Below are 20,900 nucleotides of genomic sequence, written 5' to 3'. Positions count from 1 at the left end.
ATATATATATATATATATATATATATATATATATATATATATATATATATATATATATATATATAAAGAACATTAAGAACAACAACAACAACAAAAAACAAACAAAAATCCTGGTTAAAGGAATGTTCCACTTCTTTGTTTTCCTCAATATTTTAGATTTATCAGTTTTGAATCCATTCAACTGATCTCAGAGTTTTGCTGGAGCACTTTTAAGCTTAGCTTAGCAAATACAATTGAATCAGATTAGACCATTAGTATCTTGTTAAATAAAAAGATAAATATATAAATTATAGTTTTTTTATTTAAAGCTTGACTACATTGTGTACTAACCCAGCAGACAGTCATATATAGGCCCACACGAAATCTACACGCGCAGAATTCCGCAGATTTTCCTCAGAATTCAGCAGAGTTTTAGTCCATCATTAATTCTGTTTATTTACTTGAGTAAATGTGTGTATATCTATATTTATTCAGTTTTTAAATTAATTTCAGTAATATTATTGACTAATATAAAAATGTTCATCTGATTTATGTACAGTAGTATTTTCTGTCTTTTAGTGGATATATGAAATGAGAGACTTGCTTTGTTTACCAAATAAAGTGGATCTAATTAGATTTGCATTTTAAACATTAAATAAAAGTTACAAAGATATTACTTTTTATTTCATATATTAAGGTTTTAGTTATGATAATCCTAAAATAATTCCACATAAATCCGCTGATTTCTACCAAAATTCTCTGCAGGTATAGCAAAAAATGTCTGCAGATTCTGTCTGGCCCTAGTCTTAAGACATTAATATTAGGTCGTGTCTAAGGACAATGTTATTTTGATGTCCAGTAACGACGTGACATGATGTTGATATTTTGTTGATTTTAGGTTGTGACCAAAATCTAACATCTTAAACCATCGTCATATTGAGGTTAAATACTGACATTGATTTGTCAGGTATGGCAACCAAAATCCAAAGTCTGATAGACGTCATAGTGCTAATGTTCACACAATGTCAAGCTGCAACAACCTGGGACAACCTGATTTTCATTTTCAAACAAAATGCAATATACCCCGACGTTGGGGTACAATGTCAATCTGCTGTCATATTGACTTCCTCTTCTGCTAGTAAGATTGAGGGAAAATTAAAAGTTGCTATTTTCTATGCTAATATTATGGCTAGGAAATATACTCCATTATGTGTAACAATCTAGAAACTTTGCTGATGTACCAATGATATTACCATGCATCTAAAAATAATTCACTGCTAGCTAACTAGGTGACAGAGCTGCGAATATCATTGCTAGCCATATTGACATATTTCGAAAAAAAGTGGAGCGTTCCTTTAAATATACAGTTGAAGTCAGAATTTTTAGCCCCCCTGTTTATTTTTTACCCCAATTTCTGTTTAATGGAGAGATGTTTTCAACGCATTTCTAAACAATCGTTTTAATAACTAATTTTTAATAACTGATTTATTGTATCTTTGCCATGATGACAGAAAATAATATTTGACTAGATGTTTTTCAAGACACTTCTATACATCTTAAAGTGACATTTAAAGGCTTAACTAGGTTAATAAGGTTAACTAGGCAGGTTAGGATAATTATGCAAGTTATTGTATAGTGATGGTTTGTTTGGTAGACAGTCGAAAAAATATATTGCTTAAAGGGGCTAATAATTTTGACCTTAAATGGGTTTTATTAAATTTAAAACTGCTTTTTGTTCTAGCTAAAATAAAACAAATAAGACTTTCTCTAGAAGAAAAAATATTATCAGACATATGGTGAAAATTTCCTTGCACTGTTAAACATCATTTGGGAAATATTTTAAAAAGAAAATAAAATTAAAAAGGGGGCTAATAATTCTGACTTCAACTGTATGTGTGCCACAATTACTGAATTCATGTGAGCAAAATATTTTGGAAGTACATATTCTTATTGATGTTTAACCTTTTTAGTACACCCTGGGTGAGCAGGAAAAGGAAATTGTTTAAGCAACGACCTCCAGTAAAACAAAGCTGTAAATATATTTAAGGTAAAATCTGGCCAAAATTCATTGTCAGTCATCACAATTTGTTAGTTTAAAAAAAAAAAAAAAAAAAAAAAAAAAAAAAAAAAAAGCTCAGCTCTTATCTGAAAAGTCGAGTAATAATTTGTTAACCATGAGAAAGTTAAAGGCAATTGTTTGGTATTTATATTTTTATTTTTATCAATTTAGGTTTATATACAAATGTAATACAAGTTAATTTTTATCCATTTAAGTTCATATTTAAATTAATATATAAGTTTAATATCAATTCATATTTATCAATTGTGCCATTATTCTTGGAGGACACTGTATGTTGATGCATATGAATATAAATAAAATGTATGAAAAAGCATTATTTTATATCACAGCCTGCACATGGGCCAATTTCACAAAACCAAAATCAAAAGGAAAAAAAAATATCTTAAAAGAAAATTAAGTCTGTTTAATCTCTCTTTGAAAAAACATCATAATTAACCCAAATCTCATTACTGTCATTCTGAACAACTAATATTAAAAATAATAGCCGCATTTTTTAGATCTTATGTTAAGTATGTAGAAACAGTAGTATTTTTTGCACGGTATTAAATAAATCCTGATTTAAATGTAAACTGTTATCATACATTACAGACATGAAAATTTGGAACGAAATTGCATGAAAATAGTGTAAAAATACACTTATATGTTTTTGTTTTTATTTACACGTTTATTAAATCATATCATAATACGTCAATGACGGCAAGGTCAAAAGAACTGACAAAGTCTATTGTGTAGTATGTTTTGTTGTACAATACATGTAATACATTTTGCTAAAACAAATTTGAGGGAAATGTTTTAGTTAGTTACTAAATAAAATAAGACTAAATTAAATAATAGAAATATATAATATTCATATAAAAAAATGCAATAATTATTTATATTATTAATAAATACATACCGCTGAAGACAACATTTTTAGCAGCCCTGTGAAATTTTTCAAATATTTCCCAATTGCTGCTTAACGGAGCAGGGAAATCTTCACAGTACTATTATATTTGTTGTTGTTAAGTCTTTAAACTGCACTTCAAGCTGAATACTCATATCTTGCAACACATTTGGCTGGCTGGCTAGCTCTCTGCAACTCTCTCATGGTCACCCACTGAAGCTAAGCAGGGCTGTGTCCGATCAGTACCTGAATGGGAGACCACATAGGAAGTGGTGTTAGTGTTAGTGAGGCCAGCAGGGGGCGCTCAACCTGAGGTCTGTATGGGTTCTCTAACGCCCCAGTGTATTGATGGGGACTATATACTACTCAGTGAGCGCCGACTTTCAGATGAGATGTTAAATCGAAGAACTCTCTGAATGTCCTTCGAAAAAGAGTAGGGGTTTAACTCTGGCGTCCAGCCCAAATCTGCCTACTGGCCTCTGTCCATCATGGCCTCCTAACCATCCCCATATCATAACTGGCTTCATTACTCTGTCTCCTCACACCAATCAGCTGGTGTGATGTCTGCCACTATATGGCTGCTGCACACTGGTGGTAGATGAGGAGATTCCCCCAACAATGTGTCAAGCGCTTTGGGTGTCCAGAAAAGCGCTTTATAAATGTAAGGAATTATAACTAATACTATCTAGTAAAATATACTGTCATCTTGGCAAAGACAACAGAAATTAGTTATTAAAACTATTATATTTAAGTAATGTGTTAAAAAAATTAATCTCCATTAAGCATAACTTAAGAAATATTTGAAAAAGAATTCAAATTTCACAGGAGGGCTAACAATTTTGCCTTCAACTCTATATATTTTGTTTCTTTTTGATTTTGGGAGTGAATTAAGCCCAGTCCAGACTTAAATCCCTCCAGCCATTAAGCTTTTCCCGAGTTCACATTTCTCTAGTTAAACCTCCATGGCAATAAAGCGAATGTTTTTTCTCCTCGACCTGAAGCATGAGGACTGACCTTTAACAATGACAATATTACCTCTCGCTCATGGCGACTCCAGTTGCCCTGCTAGTAAATTGCACAAAAATGACAACACTATTTAAAGCTAGAACTTTTATCTATAGAAATGCTCGTATTATAAGAGGCTTGTATTTTCAGACTAATCGTGAAGTGATTCCTTGATGACAGACTGATTGATTGTTGATTGTATTTTTAGATTGTACGCAATCATAATAATAATGATGATGATGATGATAATAATAATGGATGCTTTTCTTGTAGCTCTGACCTCCTATAGCTTTTCTTTGGTACTAACTCAGGGATCGGAGGTTTCAGTCACATTGGACAGGTTTTGCTGGAATAGAAATGAAGAATAAAACTTGTTGCGATAACATTTTATTGTACTTCTGGTTCTCTTTTGGATATACTTACGCAGGCACGGTACTTATCAGGGGGTAAGACAGTAGAAAACAAAAACAAAAAGAGCTTTCTGTAAGACAAATAGTCAGGATAGCTTAAACATTTAATAGTTTTACATTTAAAATCACATTCATTTGTAAAACGCATACATTATAAACATTATGAAATATGCATATTATTGTGGGCCTAGAAAAAAGGCGTTTTTGCAACACTGGGGTAAATCAAAGTTCATTTGAAAGTCATGGTAGTGGTAGAGTTTTGCCATTTGTGAATCCATTCAGCTGATCTCAGAGTCTGGCAGGTGAACTTTTAGCTTAGCTTAGCATAGATCATTGAATCGGATTAGACCATTAGCATCTCGCTCAAAAAATGACCAACAAGTTTTAATCATTTTCTTTTTTAAAGCTTGACTCTTCTATTGTTTATTAAGACCGACAGAAATTGAAAAGTTGCTATTTTCTGATATTTCTAGGAACTATACTCTTATCGGTGTAATAATTAAAGAACTTCGCTTCTGTGCCATGACTGCAGAAGGCACAATGATATTACAAAGCACAAATATATAATATATACAAATATTACAGCAAAATCAATTAATCACTGGAATTACAGAAGAGTCATGTTTTAAACAAATCAAAACTATCGAAACTCTTGAGTCATTTTTGAGCAAAATGCTAATGGCCTAATCTGATTCAATTAATTATGCTAAGCTAAGCTAAAGGCCTCCTGCCAGATCTGAAGATTGGCTGAATGGATTAAAACATGTAAAACTCCACTGTTTAGCTTTAGAAGACTTGTAAAATGAGCATATTTCCAAAACAAACTTGAAGGACAGTTCACCCAAAAACTAAAATTGACTCACTATTTATACACTATCTGACAAAAGTCTAATTGTCGATCCCAGTTGTAAGAGCAACAAATAATAACTTGACTTCTAGTTGATCATTTGCAGAAGGCCTATTGGAACCTGCATGGACCAAAGAATTTTATAAAAATCAGTCAAGTTTGGTGAAGGAAAAATCATGGTTTGGGGTTGCATTCAGTATGGGGGTGTGCAAGAGATCTGCTGTGTGGATTGCAACATCGACAGCCTGAGGTATCAAGACATTTGCGCTGCCCATTACATTACAAACCACAGGAGAGGGCAAATTCTTCAGCATGATAGTGCACCTTCTCATACTTAAGCCTCCACATTAAAGATCCTGAAAGCAAAGAAGGTCAAGGTGCTCCAATATTGGCCAGCCCAGTCACCAGACATGAACATTATTGAGCATGTCTGGGGTAAGATGGAGGAGGCACTGAAGACGAATCAAAAGAATCTTGATGAACTCAGGGAGTCCTGCAAGAACGCTTTCTTTACCATTCCAGATGACTTTATTAATAAGTGATTTGAGTCATTGCAGAGATGTATGGATGCAGTCCTCCAAGCTCATGGGAGTCATACACAATATTAATTTGTTTTCCACTGCACCATGACTTTATATTCTATACTGAACATTATTTATGGTAAGTGACAAGACTTTTGTCTGAGCAAAGTCAGACCTTACTGTCCTAATTAAATCATTAAAAATCAAGGCATGATCATGTTTTATTTTGGTGAAATAAGCGTCATCTAGAGGCCTTTGCTTTTCATATAAGCCACTTCTGATACCAAATGATCAACTAGAAGTCAAGCTATTATATGTTGTTCCTAAAACTTGGATAGGCGACAGGACTTTTGTCAGGTAGTAGGAAAAACAAGTAGGAAAAGCCACCGCACAGCAAAAAATGCCTTTCTTGCTTAGATTTTTTGTCTTGTTTCTAGTCTAAATATCTACATTTTCTTATATCAAGAAGCATTTTCTAGACAAGCAAAACATATTGTCTTGTTTTGAGAAATAATATGCCAATATTAAGTGAGTTTTTCCTTAAAACAAGCAAAATAATCTGCCAATGGGGTAAGCAAAATAATCTTGTTTTTGCCTTTGACGTAAGATTATTTTGCTTAACCTATTGGCAGATTATTTTGCTTGTTTTAAGGAAAAACTCACTTAATATTGGTATATTATTCCTCAAAACAAGACATTGCTTCTTCTTGAAATTCTTCTTGATTCAGGAATTTTTAGATATTTGGACTAGAAACAAGACAAACAATCTAAGTAAGAAAAGCATTTTTTTGCAGTGTGTGAACTTTTTATTATATAATAAATTACTTGTGCCTCAGAATATGCAAACAAAATGAACACGCTATGGCTTTTACATGAATTTGACACTTTACAATGTGGTCAGTTTGCTGGTTTGTCCATTAATGCCATCCCAATGTGCCCATTCTTGCTATCACATGACTGTTTTTGATGCACATGCTGGAATTTTTTCAGTAAATCTGTTTCCATCATTGTATATGCAAGTTTTTTTCTTATCGGATGTAAAGTCAATCCAACTCAGTTGTGCGCATCTACATTTTTATGTGCATTTTAAAAATTTATGAACATCTTGTCATGTCCTTTACGCCAGTGGTTCTCAACCACATTCATGGAGGACCACCAACACTGCATGTTATGGATGCCTCCTTTGTCTGTCACACCCATATCAGGTCTTACAGTCTCTGGTGTGTTTGGTTAAGGAAACATGGAAGCTATGCAGAGCTGGTGGTCCTCCAGGAACGTGGTTGAGGAACACTGATCTAGAGCACTGGTTCTTAATCACATTCCTAAAGGACCACCAACACTGCATAAATGAGCTGATGATCTGAATCAGGTGTGTTTGGTTAAGTAGACACGGAAAATGTGCAGAGCTGGTGGTGCTCCAGGAACGTGGTTGAGAAACACTTATCTAGAGCACTGCATGTTTTGGATGTCTCCTTGGTCTGTCACACCAATAACAGGTATTTTAGTCTCTGTTAAGGAGATAGTGATCTGAATAGGTGTGATTCTCAACCATTTCTCAACAACATTCCTAAAGGAACACCAACACTCCATGAATAAGCTGATGATCTGAATTTGGTGTGTTTGGTTAAGGAAACCTGGAAAACGTGCAGAGCCTGGTGGTCCTCCAGGAACGTGGTTTAGAAACACTGATCTAGAGCACTGCTTCTCAACCACATTCCTGAAGGACGAGCAACACTGCATGTTTTGGATGTCTCCTTTGTCTGTCACACCCATTACAGGTCTTTCAGTCTCTGCTAATGAGCCGATGATCTAAATCAGGTGTGTTTGACTAAGGAGACATGGAAAATGTGCAAAGCTGCTGGTCCTCCAGGAACGTGGTTGAGAAACACTGCTTTAAGCAATATTCCAAAATGCACATAAAAATAGGTGGATGGAAAAATAGCTACTGATGACAGAATTTCCATTTTTTCGTTCAATAACGCTTTAAAGTTTCCATTTAGCCCTTTCAGGCTCAAATGTAATTTTAGAAACAGGCAAAATCTATGCTTTTAACTGTTGCAAATCAGCAACGCCTGCCTTGAGAGGGTTAAGAAGGTGAAAAAAGTAGAAAAAAATAACAAATTCAATAAAACTTTATTGAAATTGACAAAAAAATCCTAAAATAATCTAACAAAGCTAAATTAAACACACAAATTAAATAAAACTAAATTAACAAAACTAAATTTTTTTTTAAAAAGCAATCAAATAACATTATTATTATTATTATAATCAGTGCATGATTCAACCCTGTATGAATAACTGATCTATAGATGGACGGTAAAAAAAATGAAGCTGCTATATATCATAAACACCATCTATATTTCAATAATGTTTTGTATTTCAAAAATCCTGATGCAATTTCTTAGTATTCATTAAAAACAAACATCCTAAAAAAACACTTCTACAATATAAACACATTTGCAGGCAGCATCACTTCAAACTACAACAAAACAATCTTTTTAAAGAGACAGTTCACCCAAACATAAAAATGTCCTCAAATGGTTCCAATGAATTTCTTTCTTCTGTTGAACACAAAACAAGATATTCTGAAGAATGCAGTAAAAAAAAAGCAGTAGCTACGTTTCCATCCTATTTTAATGCGCAGTTTGGATATGCGCATAAAAAGCGGTTGATAGAAACGGCAAGATGCGCATAAATTTTTAAATTGCGCATTAAAAAAATGTATGCGCATCATTAAGTAGGAAAAACTTTTTATTCGATAAGAAAACATGCGCATAAACTATAATGGAAACACTGTTACCGAACAAATGCCAGTATGCACTTTTAAAAAATCATGTGATTTTGTTAGAAGAGATCATGTGATGATAAAAACGAGTGAATGGACTAACCAGCAGGCTGAGCACATTGAAAAACATCTGAAATGTTGTTGTTGGGTCTTTCTAAAATGCCGTAACCGTTTTAGTATTAGTGTCATTATATTATATTATTAATGACCTCAAGAATTGTCAAGAGCATCTGTGTCGTACACTTTCAAACACCACTGCGTGTTCATTACGTGCCAGCATTGTCTTCTGAGGCACTTATTAAATAAAGAAAAGCTTCACGCAGCATCTCCTACCACACCAAATTCCCTTTTTACTTTGAATATTTGGCGCCAGTTAATCAGGAAGTGATGATTTTGTTCTCTTTAAGTCATTGGATGAAAATGTTGCTTTAGGCTGGCCCTGGCCCGGTTGGAAGAGCTGTGCCAGAGCGCAGTTTTCTTGGGCTTTGGCACAGTACACTTGTAGTCCTGAACTAAACATGAGACGTGCCTTTTAAGGGACTGTTTCATATGGATTTATTAATCATTCCGACTGTTCAATGAACGCAAACTGTCGTAGATTATTAAAGACGCAAACCCCTCACTGCACGACAGCTGCGCCTTCAGCAAACCTCCTAATTCCTGCAGCACGAGGACTTCATGATTATTTAGGAGCGTCAAAAGTAGCTGATATGTTCGGCGAAATATTTGACTGTGTGTCACTGTATACCAAACGACTAATGCCTAGTTCAGACTGCGTGATTTTAGCCCCGATTTTGGCTCGCCGACAGGTTTTCAGAAATCACCGACAAATGGCTGAAATCACAGGCAAATCGCTGCTCGTGCACGTGAGTGAAAATCACACAGTATGAACTTTCAAAGACATGATCTGAGAGAATCGCCGATGAGTCGCCGATGCCTGCGAGATATTTGGCATGCTAAATATCTGGAGCTGTCGGGGATTCAAATCATACCGTGTGAATTGATTTTTGACTGAAAATAACATCAGCTATCGCCTACAGCCAATGAGAGAGCGGCATTCACTTGTGTGTGTATACCTGCTGCAGGCCAGCGGGAGGCTGGGGGAGAAGTTAAAAGCGCTCTTTTTCGGTTTATTTGGACCCACGAAATGGAGGAAAAACTAGTGGAGGTTTGACAGGACTCAGGAGCAACCGTGTCTGTTTGACGTTTCATACAGAAAGAAATTATTTTATTATCAACGTTGAGGAGAAATGGCTAATTCCCTTTAAACCCAGGTGAGCAAACATGTACATGTTCAACCCCATTAAAGGCTTCTTTCACATTATGTAGTTAATAACAAAAGATATACTACGTGTTTTTGGCTGTGAGACGTAGTTTGGACGAAGTTGTCGGCGATTCTTCCTATAGTAAAGTCATGCAATGTGAATGTCCCTGTCGCTGATCCATCTTGCAGTGTAAACAAAGCAGCGACGAAACGCTAGCCCAGATAGTCAAGCAGTGTGAAAACATCTGTGACACGACTACTTTGAAAATCATGCAGTCTGAACTCGGCATAAAATGATATAACTAAAGTAATCTCTATTGTACTGAGAGAGAGCACTTCTCTTCTGTTAAACTGACCAGCGCATCATCCATGACGGAAGCGTGCTCTGGTTCGGAGGCTATGTGAGTGCAGGCCGTTGGAGGAGAGGGAAGGGGCAACTGTAACACCCTTAATTTGGATCTTTGGATGGAAACATAGCAAGTGACAGCCATAGTCTAGAAACCAAAAATACTATGAAAGCCAACGGCTGTTTTCCCCAACATTCTTCAGTATATCTTCCTTTGTGTTCAATAGAAGAAACTCAAACAATGACTAAACTGACAGAATTTTCGTTTTTTTGGGGGGGGTGAACTATCCCTTTAAATCATATATAATCCACATACAAAAAGATAAACATGCAACATTACATTCTAGGGTTGTCACGATACTGGAATTCGGTACCAATCGACACAGAAATCTGAAAAACGTCCATTTCGTGTTCTTAAACACTGCTGATTTCCCATTGTGTTCATGTGCTCAACAGAAATGACTGTGATTGGCTTTGAAGGTCATCTGTTCACCAAACTTACCACTGTTTGCTGAGTTCAACCACAGATACAGGGACACTGGAGCGTTTCAAAGTCACATCGATCAGCTGGTTTGTCTATAAGCTGACATGCAAGCGATCCGCTGATGAATCACGGCTTTAAAATGCTCCAGTGTCCCTGTATCTACAGTCAGTAAAGAGCTGTGAGTTCGGGAAACTGATGACCTTTACAGCCAATTACAGTCATTTCTGTTAAGAAAGTAAACACAATGGCCAATCAGTGCTGTGTAAGAACGTGCTCAAATGTTAGCGGAAAATGGACGTTTTTAAATTCTCAGTTTCAATCGGTACCAAATTCCAGTATCGTGGCAACCCACATACTGTATGGATGATAGGAAGACCTAGTTGAGTGCTTCTTACTTTATAAAAAGTAGAAATGAACATTATAAACTCCAAAAACAGATTAAATGAGGTTGAATTTGGTAGCTTTGGTTTCTCCCACAGTGTGAGTTCAAATGAAGGCAGCAGAAACCAGAAAATCAACGCCTTTAAATGGCTATAATGCCACATATTGATTAGAAACAGTCTGATTATTAAAAAAATGCATCATATAGTAGAACTAGCTTAAGATTGAGGTCATGTTTGTGTATCACATTTTATAACATTTTTCACATTTAACAAAAAAAGGCACTGATTTGTTGTTATTAACTACATGGATGTGCTTTGTATGATTTATTGAGTTGTTTTTCGGAAGTGTCGTGCTGGTGGTCTTCAGAATTCATACTCTGCCGCACACTGACGAAGATATTCTTCATACAGTTTGCGCTACGGTAAAGATGAGAAATATTAAATGATTAGAAGAAGAAAAAACATATATGCAACCTTCTGATACTATTTTCCTAATCTGGATTCATAAACTGGACTAGAAGATCTGTTCTTTTTAAAACCTATAAAGCTATAACTTATATTTTCATATCATATTTTTCAATTGAAGATTGAATTGTTTAAATGACATCCAAAAATGAAACTAAATCTGAGCAACTTGTTAATTTTATGAATGTGGAAAAACAAAGACAAATAATTAAAAACTAACATGGAAAAATCATTTCAAATTGTGAAAAATAAAATACCACCATGTTCTTTTGTTAAATAAAGGCAAAGTTTTGAAGGCTACCATGTTTTTACCATCATATTACAACATTTTGTGATTTTTAATTATTGAAAATATGTTTTGGAATGTTTTTAAAACTATGATCTACCACATTTACCATGTTCTTAATTAAAATAATAATAATAATAATAATAATAAAATAATAAAACAAAAATAATAATAAAAAATAATAATGACAATATATATATATATATATATATATATATATATATATATATATATATATATATATATATATATATATATATATATATATATATATATGCAACCTTTTGATTCTGGATTCAACTGGACTAGAAGATCTGTTCATTATAAAACTATAAAGCTATAACTTTAATTTTCATACCATATTTTTCAAACGACATCCAAAAATGAAACTGGAGCTGAGCAACTTGTTATTTGTGAATGTAAAAAACAAAGACAAATAATGAAGAATTACATTTAAAAATAATAAAAAAAAAATGTGAAAAATAAAATACAACCATGTTCTTTTGTAAAATAAATGCCATGTTTTAAATGTTACCATGTTTTTACTGTCCTATTATGACATTTTATGATTTTTTTATTTAATTTAAATTATTGAAAAAGTTCTAACTATGTATCTGAAGTAATAACTATGATATTACTACATTTACCACATTTTTACTTAAAAAATATTAAAATGCAGCCTTCTGATTCTGTATGCCATTTTCATTTTCAACCAGACTAAAAGATCTGTTCTTTATAAAAACTATAAAGCTATAACTTATATTTTCATATCACCTTTTTCAATCTTTTTCTGAAAATCAAATTGTTTAAACAACTTCCAAAAATGAAACTGAATCTGAGCAACTTGTTAATTTGTGAATGTGAAAAACAAAAGACAATTAGTGAAAAATTAACATGGAAAAAAATAAAAAATTGTGAAAAATTAAATATAACCAAGTTCTTTAGTGAAATAAATGCAAATTCTTTAATGTTACCATGATTTTACCATCATATTATTACATTAAACATGCATTAAACATTCTTACACATAAAACATGCCAACACAGCTACTGGTGGACTAATTATTAGTGGTAATACAGCAGATTATTTAGACTATTGAAAGAATGCCACAGAATAAAAAAAATAAGCTTTAAGTTTGGAAGCATTACACTTACATAGGAAATTTAGGACCTAGGTCACGTTACTTACTGATTTTTTTAAGACCTTAAATAATAATTTTGCTAATGCTAAAGTATACCATACCTTCTTGGATTTGACGACATCCTGGATGTAATCGCTGCACTCCACCAGTTTTTTCTTCTCTCTCTTACTCAGCGTCTTACTGCCCTGACTGAACGAGAGTAAAAACATTACAAATCACAGCATAATTACAGTAAGTGGCACAGCTCAAAGATTAAATGCTACTGTTTAACTATAGTATTTGAATAAAGGCGCTTGATGTATTGTACGCAATTTATATATATATATATATATATATATATATATATATATATATATATATATATATATATATATATATATATATATATATATATATATATATATTCAGCTAATTTGGCAAATCATTGTATAAAAGTGGTTTGTTCTGTAGACAACCGAAATCATATTGCAATTACTTATTAGACAAATCGCTGATAATAATGAGCTTAAAATGGTTTTAAAAAATGTAAAAACTGCTTTTATTCTAGCTTAAATAAAACAAATTAGACTTTCTGCAAAAGAAAAAATATTATGGGAAATACTGTGTAAGAGTCCTTGCTCTGTTAAACATCATTTGGGAAGTATTTGAAAAAGAAAAAAAAAATCACTGGAGGGCTAATTATTCTGACTTCAACTGTATGCATGCAAAATACACTCACCAGCCACTTTATTAAATACACCTTACTAGTACTAGGTCGGACCCCCTTTTTCTGTCAGAACTGACTTAATCCTTCGTGGCATAGTTTCTACAAGGTACTGGAAATATTCCTCAAAGATTTTGGTCCATATTAACTTGATCGCATCCCACAGTTGCTGCAGATTTGTCGGCTGCACATCCATGATGCCAATCTCCCGTTCCACCACATCCCAAACGTGCTCTATTGGATTGAGACCTGGTGACTTTGGAGGCCATTTGAATACAGTGAACTCATTGTCACGTTCAAAAAACCAGTCTGAGATGATTCACGCTTAATGACATGGCGCGCTATCCTGCTGGAAGTAGCCATCAGAAGATGGGTACACTGTGGTCATATAGGGATGGACATGGTCAGCAACAATACTCAGGTAGGCTGTGGCGTTGACATGATGCTCAATTGGTACTAATGGGCCCAAAGTGTGCCAAGAAAATATTCCCCACACCATTACACCACCACCACCAGCCTGAACTGTTGATACATGGCAGGACGGAACCATGCTTTCATGTTGTTGATGCCAAATTCTGACCCTACTATCCGAATGTAGCAGCAGAAATCGAAACTCATCAGACCAGGCAACGTTTTTCCAATCTTTTATTGTCCAATTTTGTTAAGCCTGTGCAAATTGTAGCCTAAGATTCCTGATCTTACACAAGAGTGGCACCCAGTGTGGTCTTCTGCTGCTGTAGCCCATCTGCCTCAAGGTTGGACGTGTGTGTTCAGAGATTAGATGCAGACCTCGGTTGTAACGAGTGGTTATTTGAGTTGCTGTTGCCTTTTTTTATCTGCTTGAACCAGTCTGGCCATTTTCCTCAGACATCTGGCATCAACAAGATGCTTGCACCGACAGAACTGCTCCTCACTAGATATTTTCTCTTATTCTGAGCATTCTCTGTGAACTTTGTGTGAAAAAAATTCCAGTAGATCAGCAGTTCCTTAAGCACTCAGACCAGCCCGTCTAGCACAAACAACCATGTCACGTTCAAAGTCACTTAAATCATCTTTCTTCCCCATTCTGATGCTCGGATTGAACTGCAGCAGATCGTCTTGATCATGTCTACATGCCTAAATGCATCGAGTTGCTTCCATGTGATTGACTGATTAGAAAGTAGTTGGACAGGTGTACCTAATAAAGTGGCAGATGAGTGTATATATAAGCTTGGGGTCAGTAGGATTTTTTAATGTTTTAAAATAAGCTTCTCCTGCTCACTAAGGCTGCATTTATTTAATCAAATATACAGTACATATTGTTAAATTGTGAAATATTATTGCACTATAAAATAACTGTTCAAAAGTAGTTTATGCTTTAATCTAAATTATTTAAATGATTTTATTGATGAATTTTCAGCTTCACTACTCCAGTCTTCAGAGTCACACGATCCTTCAGAAATCACTCTATTATTAATAATTATTATTATTAAGGGTAATGGTATTAAAAGCAATAATGACTGGAGTAATACTTTCATTTGAAACTACATACAATAAGAAAGCAGTTATTTAAAATTTTAATAAATATTTAACAATTATGATGAACAGAATAATTTTCTTAAAAAAAAACAAAAAAACAACTGGCCCCAAACTTTTGACCGGTAGTGTATAATTTGTGTACAGTATATCAAATGCTAATGTTTAAACCGTAGCATTTAATCTTTGAGCTGTGCCACTTACTGTAATTATAATAATGCAATACTTCACTTTTTTGGAACTAAGATCCTTCATAAAACATGCTAATATGCTGTTTTGCTTCTTTTTCAGGATTGTTTAATAGAATGAATGTTAATAAAAAAAACAGCATTATTTTTTTGTGTGTTTTTACAATCACTTTTGATCAATTTAATGCATTCTTGCCTCTTAAAACTGACCTCAGTGTACTGTACATTGCCTAAAATTGACATTTTTTTATTTTGTAAGTGGAGAAAAATGTCCATGTGCTAACAGCACTGCATTGTGGCAAACATTATTCCAATCTGTATAATTTGTCTTTTATCTACAAAGTCATTGTTTTTTTGCACAGAACCCACTGCACCGTTAAATAAGTAGTAAGAGTACTATGTCTATTCCAAACATTGCCAAAGTGCCAAATAAAAGAGTGTAAATAATAGCAGATTTACAGTGCCCTCTTGTGACGACAAAAGAAAACACTCTTAAACAATTTTTTTGCTTACCGTGCAAAATATTTGGCCAGAAATAGCATGAAGTAACACAGAGCCCCAAAGATGAGGACAAACACGATCTGTCCATCTTCAGGAATCCAATCCCACAGATACACCACTATTGCCTAAAACAGAAACACACACACACACGTACACATGTAAACAGATGAAGAAAAATCTAACAGTGATTCAACTGCTATATTAAAGTGGCCTTGTAATGTTTAAGGCTGTAAATATTGTTTTAGAGGAACATTTGAAGCTTCTGAGGTGCATGTGAAGTCAATTTGCTTTCATAGCACTGAAAGCAGCGTCTGCTCAGCCTATGAAGACAATAGACTGGCATTGTGTATATTGTAATATACCCAAGTTGACTTATGTAGGAAAATAAAACCGCAATTACTCATGATTCATTTCATGCAGGTTAGAATTGCTCCTTTCATTTGCAGCAGGAGATGACAACAACCCAATTTTTAATGCACTTTGATTTTCAATCTTTGCAGACCTTTTACTATCACCAACAGCTACATTACACTCTACATAAAGGCAATAACCCCTCAAAAAATCTATAATAGGAGCATGAAACTTCTGAAAACATGAAAAAGAGAGCATACTGTAGAAAAGTAGAGTGTTTTGGCCAATCCTTCTCCTACAAGAGAATCCAGTTCCTCTGGAGCGAAAGTGCTGATGATGAAGCTGAGAATGAAGAGCGAAGGCAGGAAGACTCCCAGAACGCCACACAGGAAGGAATTAAAACGATTGCTTTTGTTGAAGCTCACGTTCATCCTGAGGGAGGATACATATATAAGAAACTGATAAAGATACTACATTATATAAGTCATGATACTGATCCCGGACAGATGATTTAATATGTTGTGGGTATATTGATGAATGGATGCACAAGAATGAATGAATGAACAGACGGGCATATCGAGGTATGGATGGATGGACAAATAGTCAGATTGTGATTGATAGACAGAAGAATGGATGGATGGATGAACAGACAGATCAATGGATGGAAGGACGAATAGACAAACAAACAGAATGACAAATGGATGGATGGATGGATGGATGGATGGATGGATGGATGGATGGATGGCCAGACAAAACAATGGATAGCTGGATGGACCCAACTATATATGAACTATAAATGGATAGACAGACTGACGATTGGACAGTGGACAGAAGAATGAATGAAAGGTCAGATAGAACATTGGTTGGATGGATGGATGAGTGAATAGACAGACTGACAGATTGTGACAGAAGGATAGACGGCTGTGGACAGAACAATGGATGAATGGACAGAAAGACAGAACAATGGATAGATGGACTCACTGACTGATATAAAGACTAAACTATACTGTAGATGGATGGATGGATAGATAGATGGACAGAAAGACTGATAAATAATGACAGATGGACAAAGAACATAATGATGGATGGATGGACGGACTGAAAGACAGATTGACAAATGTATGGAGGCCAGACAAAAAGATGAATGGAGGGCTGGATGGATGAATTAATGGAGAGACAGAACAACAGATGGATAAACAGAAAGAACAATGGAAGGATGGACAAAATTGATGAATGGATGTAGAGACAGAACCACAGATGGATGGACAGAAAAAAACAATAGAAGGATAGACAAATGGATGGATGGATGGATGGATGGATGGATGGATGGATGGATGGATGGATGGATGGATGGATATAGAGACAGAACAACAGATGGATGGACAGAAAGAACAATGGAAGGATGGACAAATGGATGGATGGATGGATGGATGTAGAGACAGAACAACGAAGAGATATAAGGATGGAGAGATGGACAAAATGATAGAATGACAGATGAATGGACAAATACATAGGTGGATGTATGGATGGATGTAGAGACAGAACAACAGATGGATGGACAGAAATAACAATGGAAGGATGGATAAATGGATGGATGGATGGATGGAAGGATGGATGGATGGATGGACAAATGATGGAATGACACATGAATGGATGAATACATGGGTGGATGTAGGGAAGGATGTAGAGACAGAACAATAGATGGATAGACAGAAAGAACAATGGAAGGATGTATAAATGGATGGATGGATGGTGGATGGATGGATAGATGGTTGGATGGATGGATGGATATAGAGACAGAACAACAAATGGATGGATGGATGGATGGAGAGATGGACAAAATGATAGAATGACAGATGAATGGACAAATACATGGTTGGATGTAGGGATAGATGTAGAGACAGAACAAGAGATGGATGGACAGAAATAAACAATGGATGCAATAGGCCAACTGGACGGATGGTTGGACAGAACAATGAATAAATGGATGGATGAATAGAGAGATAGACAAAGAGATAAAATGACACATGAATAGATGGATGGATGGATGGATGTAGAGACAGAACAACAGATGGATAGACAAAGAACAGTCGAAGGGTGGACAAATGGATAAATGGATGGATGGATAGATGGATGGATGGATGGATGGATGGATGTAGAGGCAGAACAACAGATAGATGGAAAGAAAGAATAATGGATGAATACAAATGGATGGATGGATGGATGGATGGATGGACAGAACAATAAATGGATGGATGGAGGGATGAATGCATAGGCAAAATGATAGATTTACATGATTGGATGAAAACATGGGTGAATGGAAGGATGTAGAGACAGTACAACAGATGGATAGACAAAGAAGAATGGATGGATAGACAAATGAATGGATGGATGGATGGATGGATGTAGAGACAGAACAACAGATGGATGGACAGAAAGAAGAACGGATGGAATGATGGAATAATAGAATGAAGGAAGGATTGTTGGACAGACAGAACGAAAGATGATGAATTGACTCATGGACAGACAGAAGACAGAAAGAAAGACAGAAGGACAGACAGAGAGACAGACAGATCTGTAGATGAACTGAAGTGTACCGGTCCTGCTCCAGTGTTTGGTTGATAGTAGAGACGATCAGGTTACAGTCTTTCTCCAGCTGGTCAAGTGTTTTCTGCACAGCCTGATTTATGCTCTTCTCAATGGTCTCACACACCTCATCAATCTGGTTGATGCATCTGCTGGGCTGCACACACAAATAAAACAAAGAAATCATTTTAACTTCACTTTATCAACTCTCTATAGCAGCAGCGATGTCAAATAAAGCTTTATTGAGCCAGACCATTCAAAACAAACAATTATAAGCCATACCCATCTTTTTCCCAGGCAACCTTAGTAAACTATAGGAGTTTAACTGGTTTTAAGAGAGTTTAGCTTCTGCAAACAGTCAACAATATATTTGTTTAAAGGTTAAATCAATTATTTGTAATGACAGGGTAGTTATTAGGGCTCACTTCTCAAAAAATGACCAATAGAAGACCACAAACAACACCAAAAAGCTAAGATATTATGGACAGGTAAAATATTGTATAGATATATACACATACATATAAGGGGACGGCCTTTTCTTGATGGTTTCACTTCTATTTAAAGCGTATTTTTATTTCTTAAAATAAGCTTGAAAAGTTTTCTGTAGCAGGGTGGTGCTGACGTCACAGGCGAGCGCCCCGAGGGCAGTGTAGTCCGTTTATAGCCTAATTTTAGCTTTTCAGTTCTTGCGTTTGCATTTAAGATCCAAAAGTGCTGAAATTTTCGTGTGAGGATTATCCAGCTGGACAAAACATGCAAGTGTAATAAACAGTGTTTGAACACAGAGCTTATAATTTGCAATCTTCGAAAAGCCTATGGGAAAGTCCTATAAGGATTTTATCGAGGGAGGGAACCTAGTTTTATGCTAGCAGCCGATTAGCCTACAAGGTGACGTCATAGTTCCTCCAGTCTATTGTTTGATCATGTTTGCTGCCTATTTCGAACTTACGCCAGTTTTTGACCACGTTTTTGGATTGCTTTTTGTACCAGACACTTATGTTTGTGCCTGTTTGCCTTAAATATAATCTTATTTTACCTGCAATTGGATCCTTGTCTCTGTTGTTCCTCAATTTGATCCCTGCACGTGACATGATGCTGAAAAATCAGCTTTGCCATTAGCATTAATTACACTCTAATATGTGTTAAAGTGGAAACTGGCATATTAAATTAGAATTAAAAATAATAATACCAACTGACCCAAATTGAATACATATTTGCATAATTACTGTAATTATCAAATCCTCTGAGCTGTTCACATGCTCGAACTAGGCCAGCAGGGACTCAAACCAGCCACCTTCTTGCTGTGAAGCGACAGTGCTAACCACTGAGCCTCTGTGCCACCCATCTTTAAAGTCACTTCTGATCAACTGAATGCATTTTGAAAAAACTAAATCTTACTGACCACAGTATATAATGCATTCCCTAAAATCAGCATCAACTATTTATCCCAAAGACGCATCTTAATCAGCCAGATTTCTCTGAAGTTGGGCTTTTAAGAGAAGCGTCCGAGTTCGGTTTGAGCTTCTCTGCTGAACTAATTATTGTAAATGCGGCAGAGAGGCATAAATCCATCTCCTCTGGCACAGCAGAGCAGGAGCAGGCGTCCATTACTCATGTTTGATTTCCTGCTCTAGGAGGAAAAACCGTAGCTGTTACAGCAGTCTCTTACTTTTTGAGGGTTGGGGATGTATATCGTGGGCATTTCGAAGCCACATTTGTTGAGTCCAGGTCTCCTGCACAGCTCTTGAACAATCTGCATCATCACTCGCTGTGAGAAAACAAACAACATCATGTATAAGACATTTGATTAAAGATGATCTAATGCTACATTAATGAAAAGACCATTACATGTTATGGCTTGTTTTATTTATACTGTACTGTATGTGTACCTGTTAGTCCAGATCTACTTTTATTTTGTCATTAAAATATTAGACTACTAAAGTTAAAGGGATAGTTCACCCTCTCCTTTTATTTGTTCCAAAGCCTTCATGACTTTCTTTCTTATGTTGAACACTAAAGAAGATATTTTGAAGGAAGCTAATAACCTGTAACCATTGACTTCTATAGTATATGTTTTTCTTAGTATTGAAGATATTTTGACGAAAGCTGAAAACCTGTAGGGCGTCACGGTGGCGCAGTGAACAGCACAATCGCCTCACAGCAAGATGGCCGTTGGT

The 20,900-nt window shown here is 35.3% G+C and overlaps 1 protein-coding gene across 2 annotated transcripts in view; it reads right to left on the bottom strand.

The window, feature by feature from the left end:
• Nucleotides 1-7,842: 7,842 nt before the first annotated feature.
• The window catches only part of si:dkey-98f17.5, a 34,154-nt gene continuing 21,096 nt past the window's right edge, over nt 7,843-20,900 (bottom strand). Inside the window, exons 7-12 of one of the 2 annotated variants that reach the window (XM_073950863.1) lie at nt 20,393-20,491; nt 18,735-18,880; nt 16,398-16,569; nt 15,799-15,911; nt 12,981-13,068; nt 7,843-11,404 (exon numbers count right to left, since the gene is read on the bottom strand). In XM_073950863.1, coding sequence (XP_073806964.1) covers nt 11,351-11,404; nt 12,981-13,068; nt 15,799-15,911; nt 16,398-16,569; nt 18,735-18,880; nt 20,393-20,491 — 672 coding nt within the window. In that variant the 3' untranslated portion in view covers nt 7,843-11,350. 2 annotated transcript variants of the gene reach the window in all.

Source organism: Danio rerio, chromosome 5 (assembly GCF_049306965.1).
Source record: "Danio rerio strain Tuebingen ecotype United States chromosome 5, GRCz12tu, whole genome shotgun sequence".
NCBI classification, from domain to species: domain Eukaryota; kingdom Metazoa; phylum Chordata; class Actinopteri; order Cypriniformes; family Danionidae; genus Danio; species Danio rerio.
The sequence above is the reverse complement of the archived record's forward strand: the minus strand, read 5'-3'. Positions and strand labels throughout refer to the sequence as shown.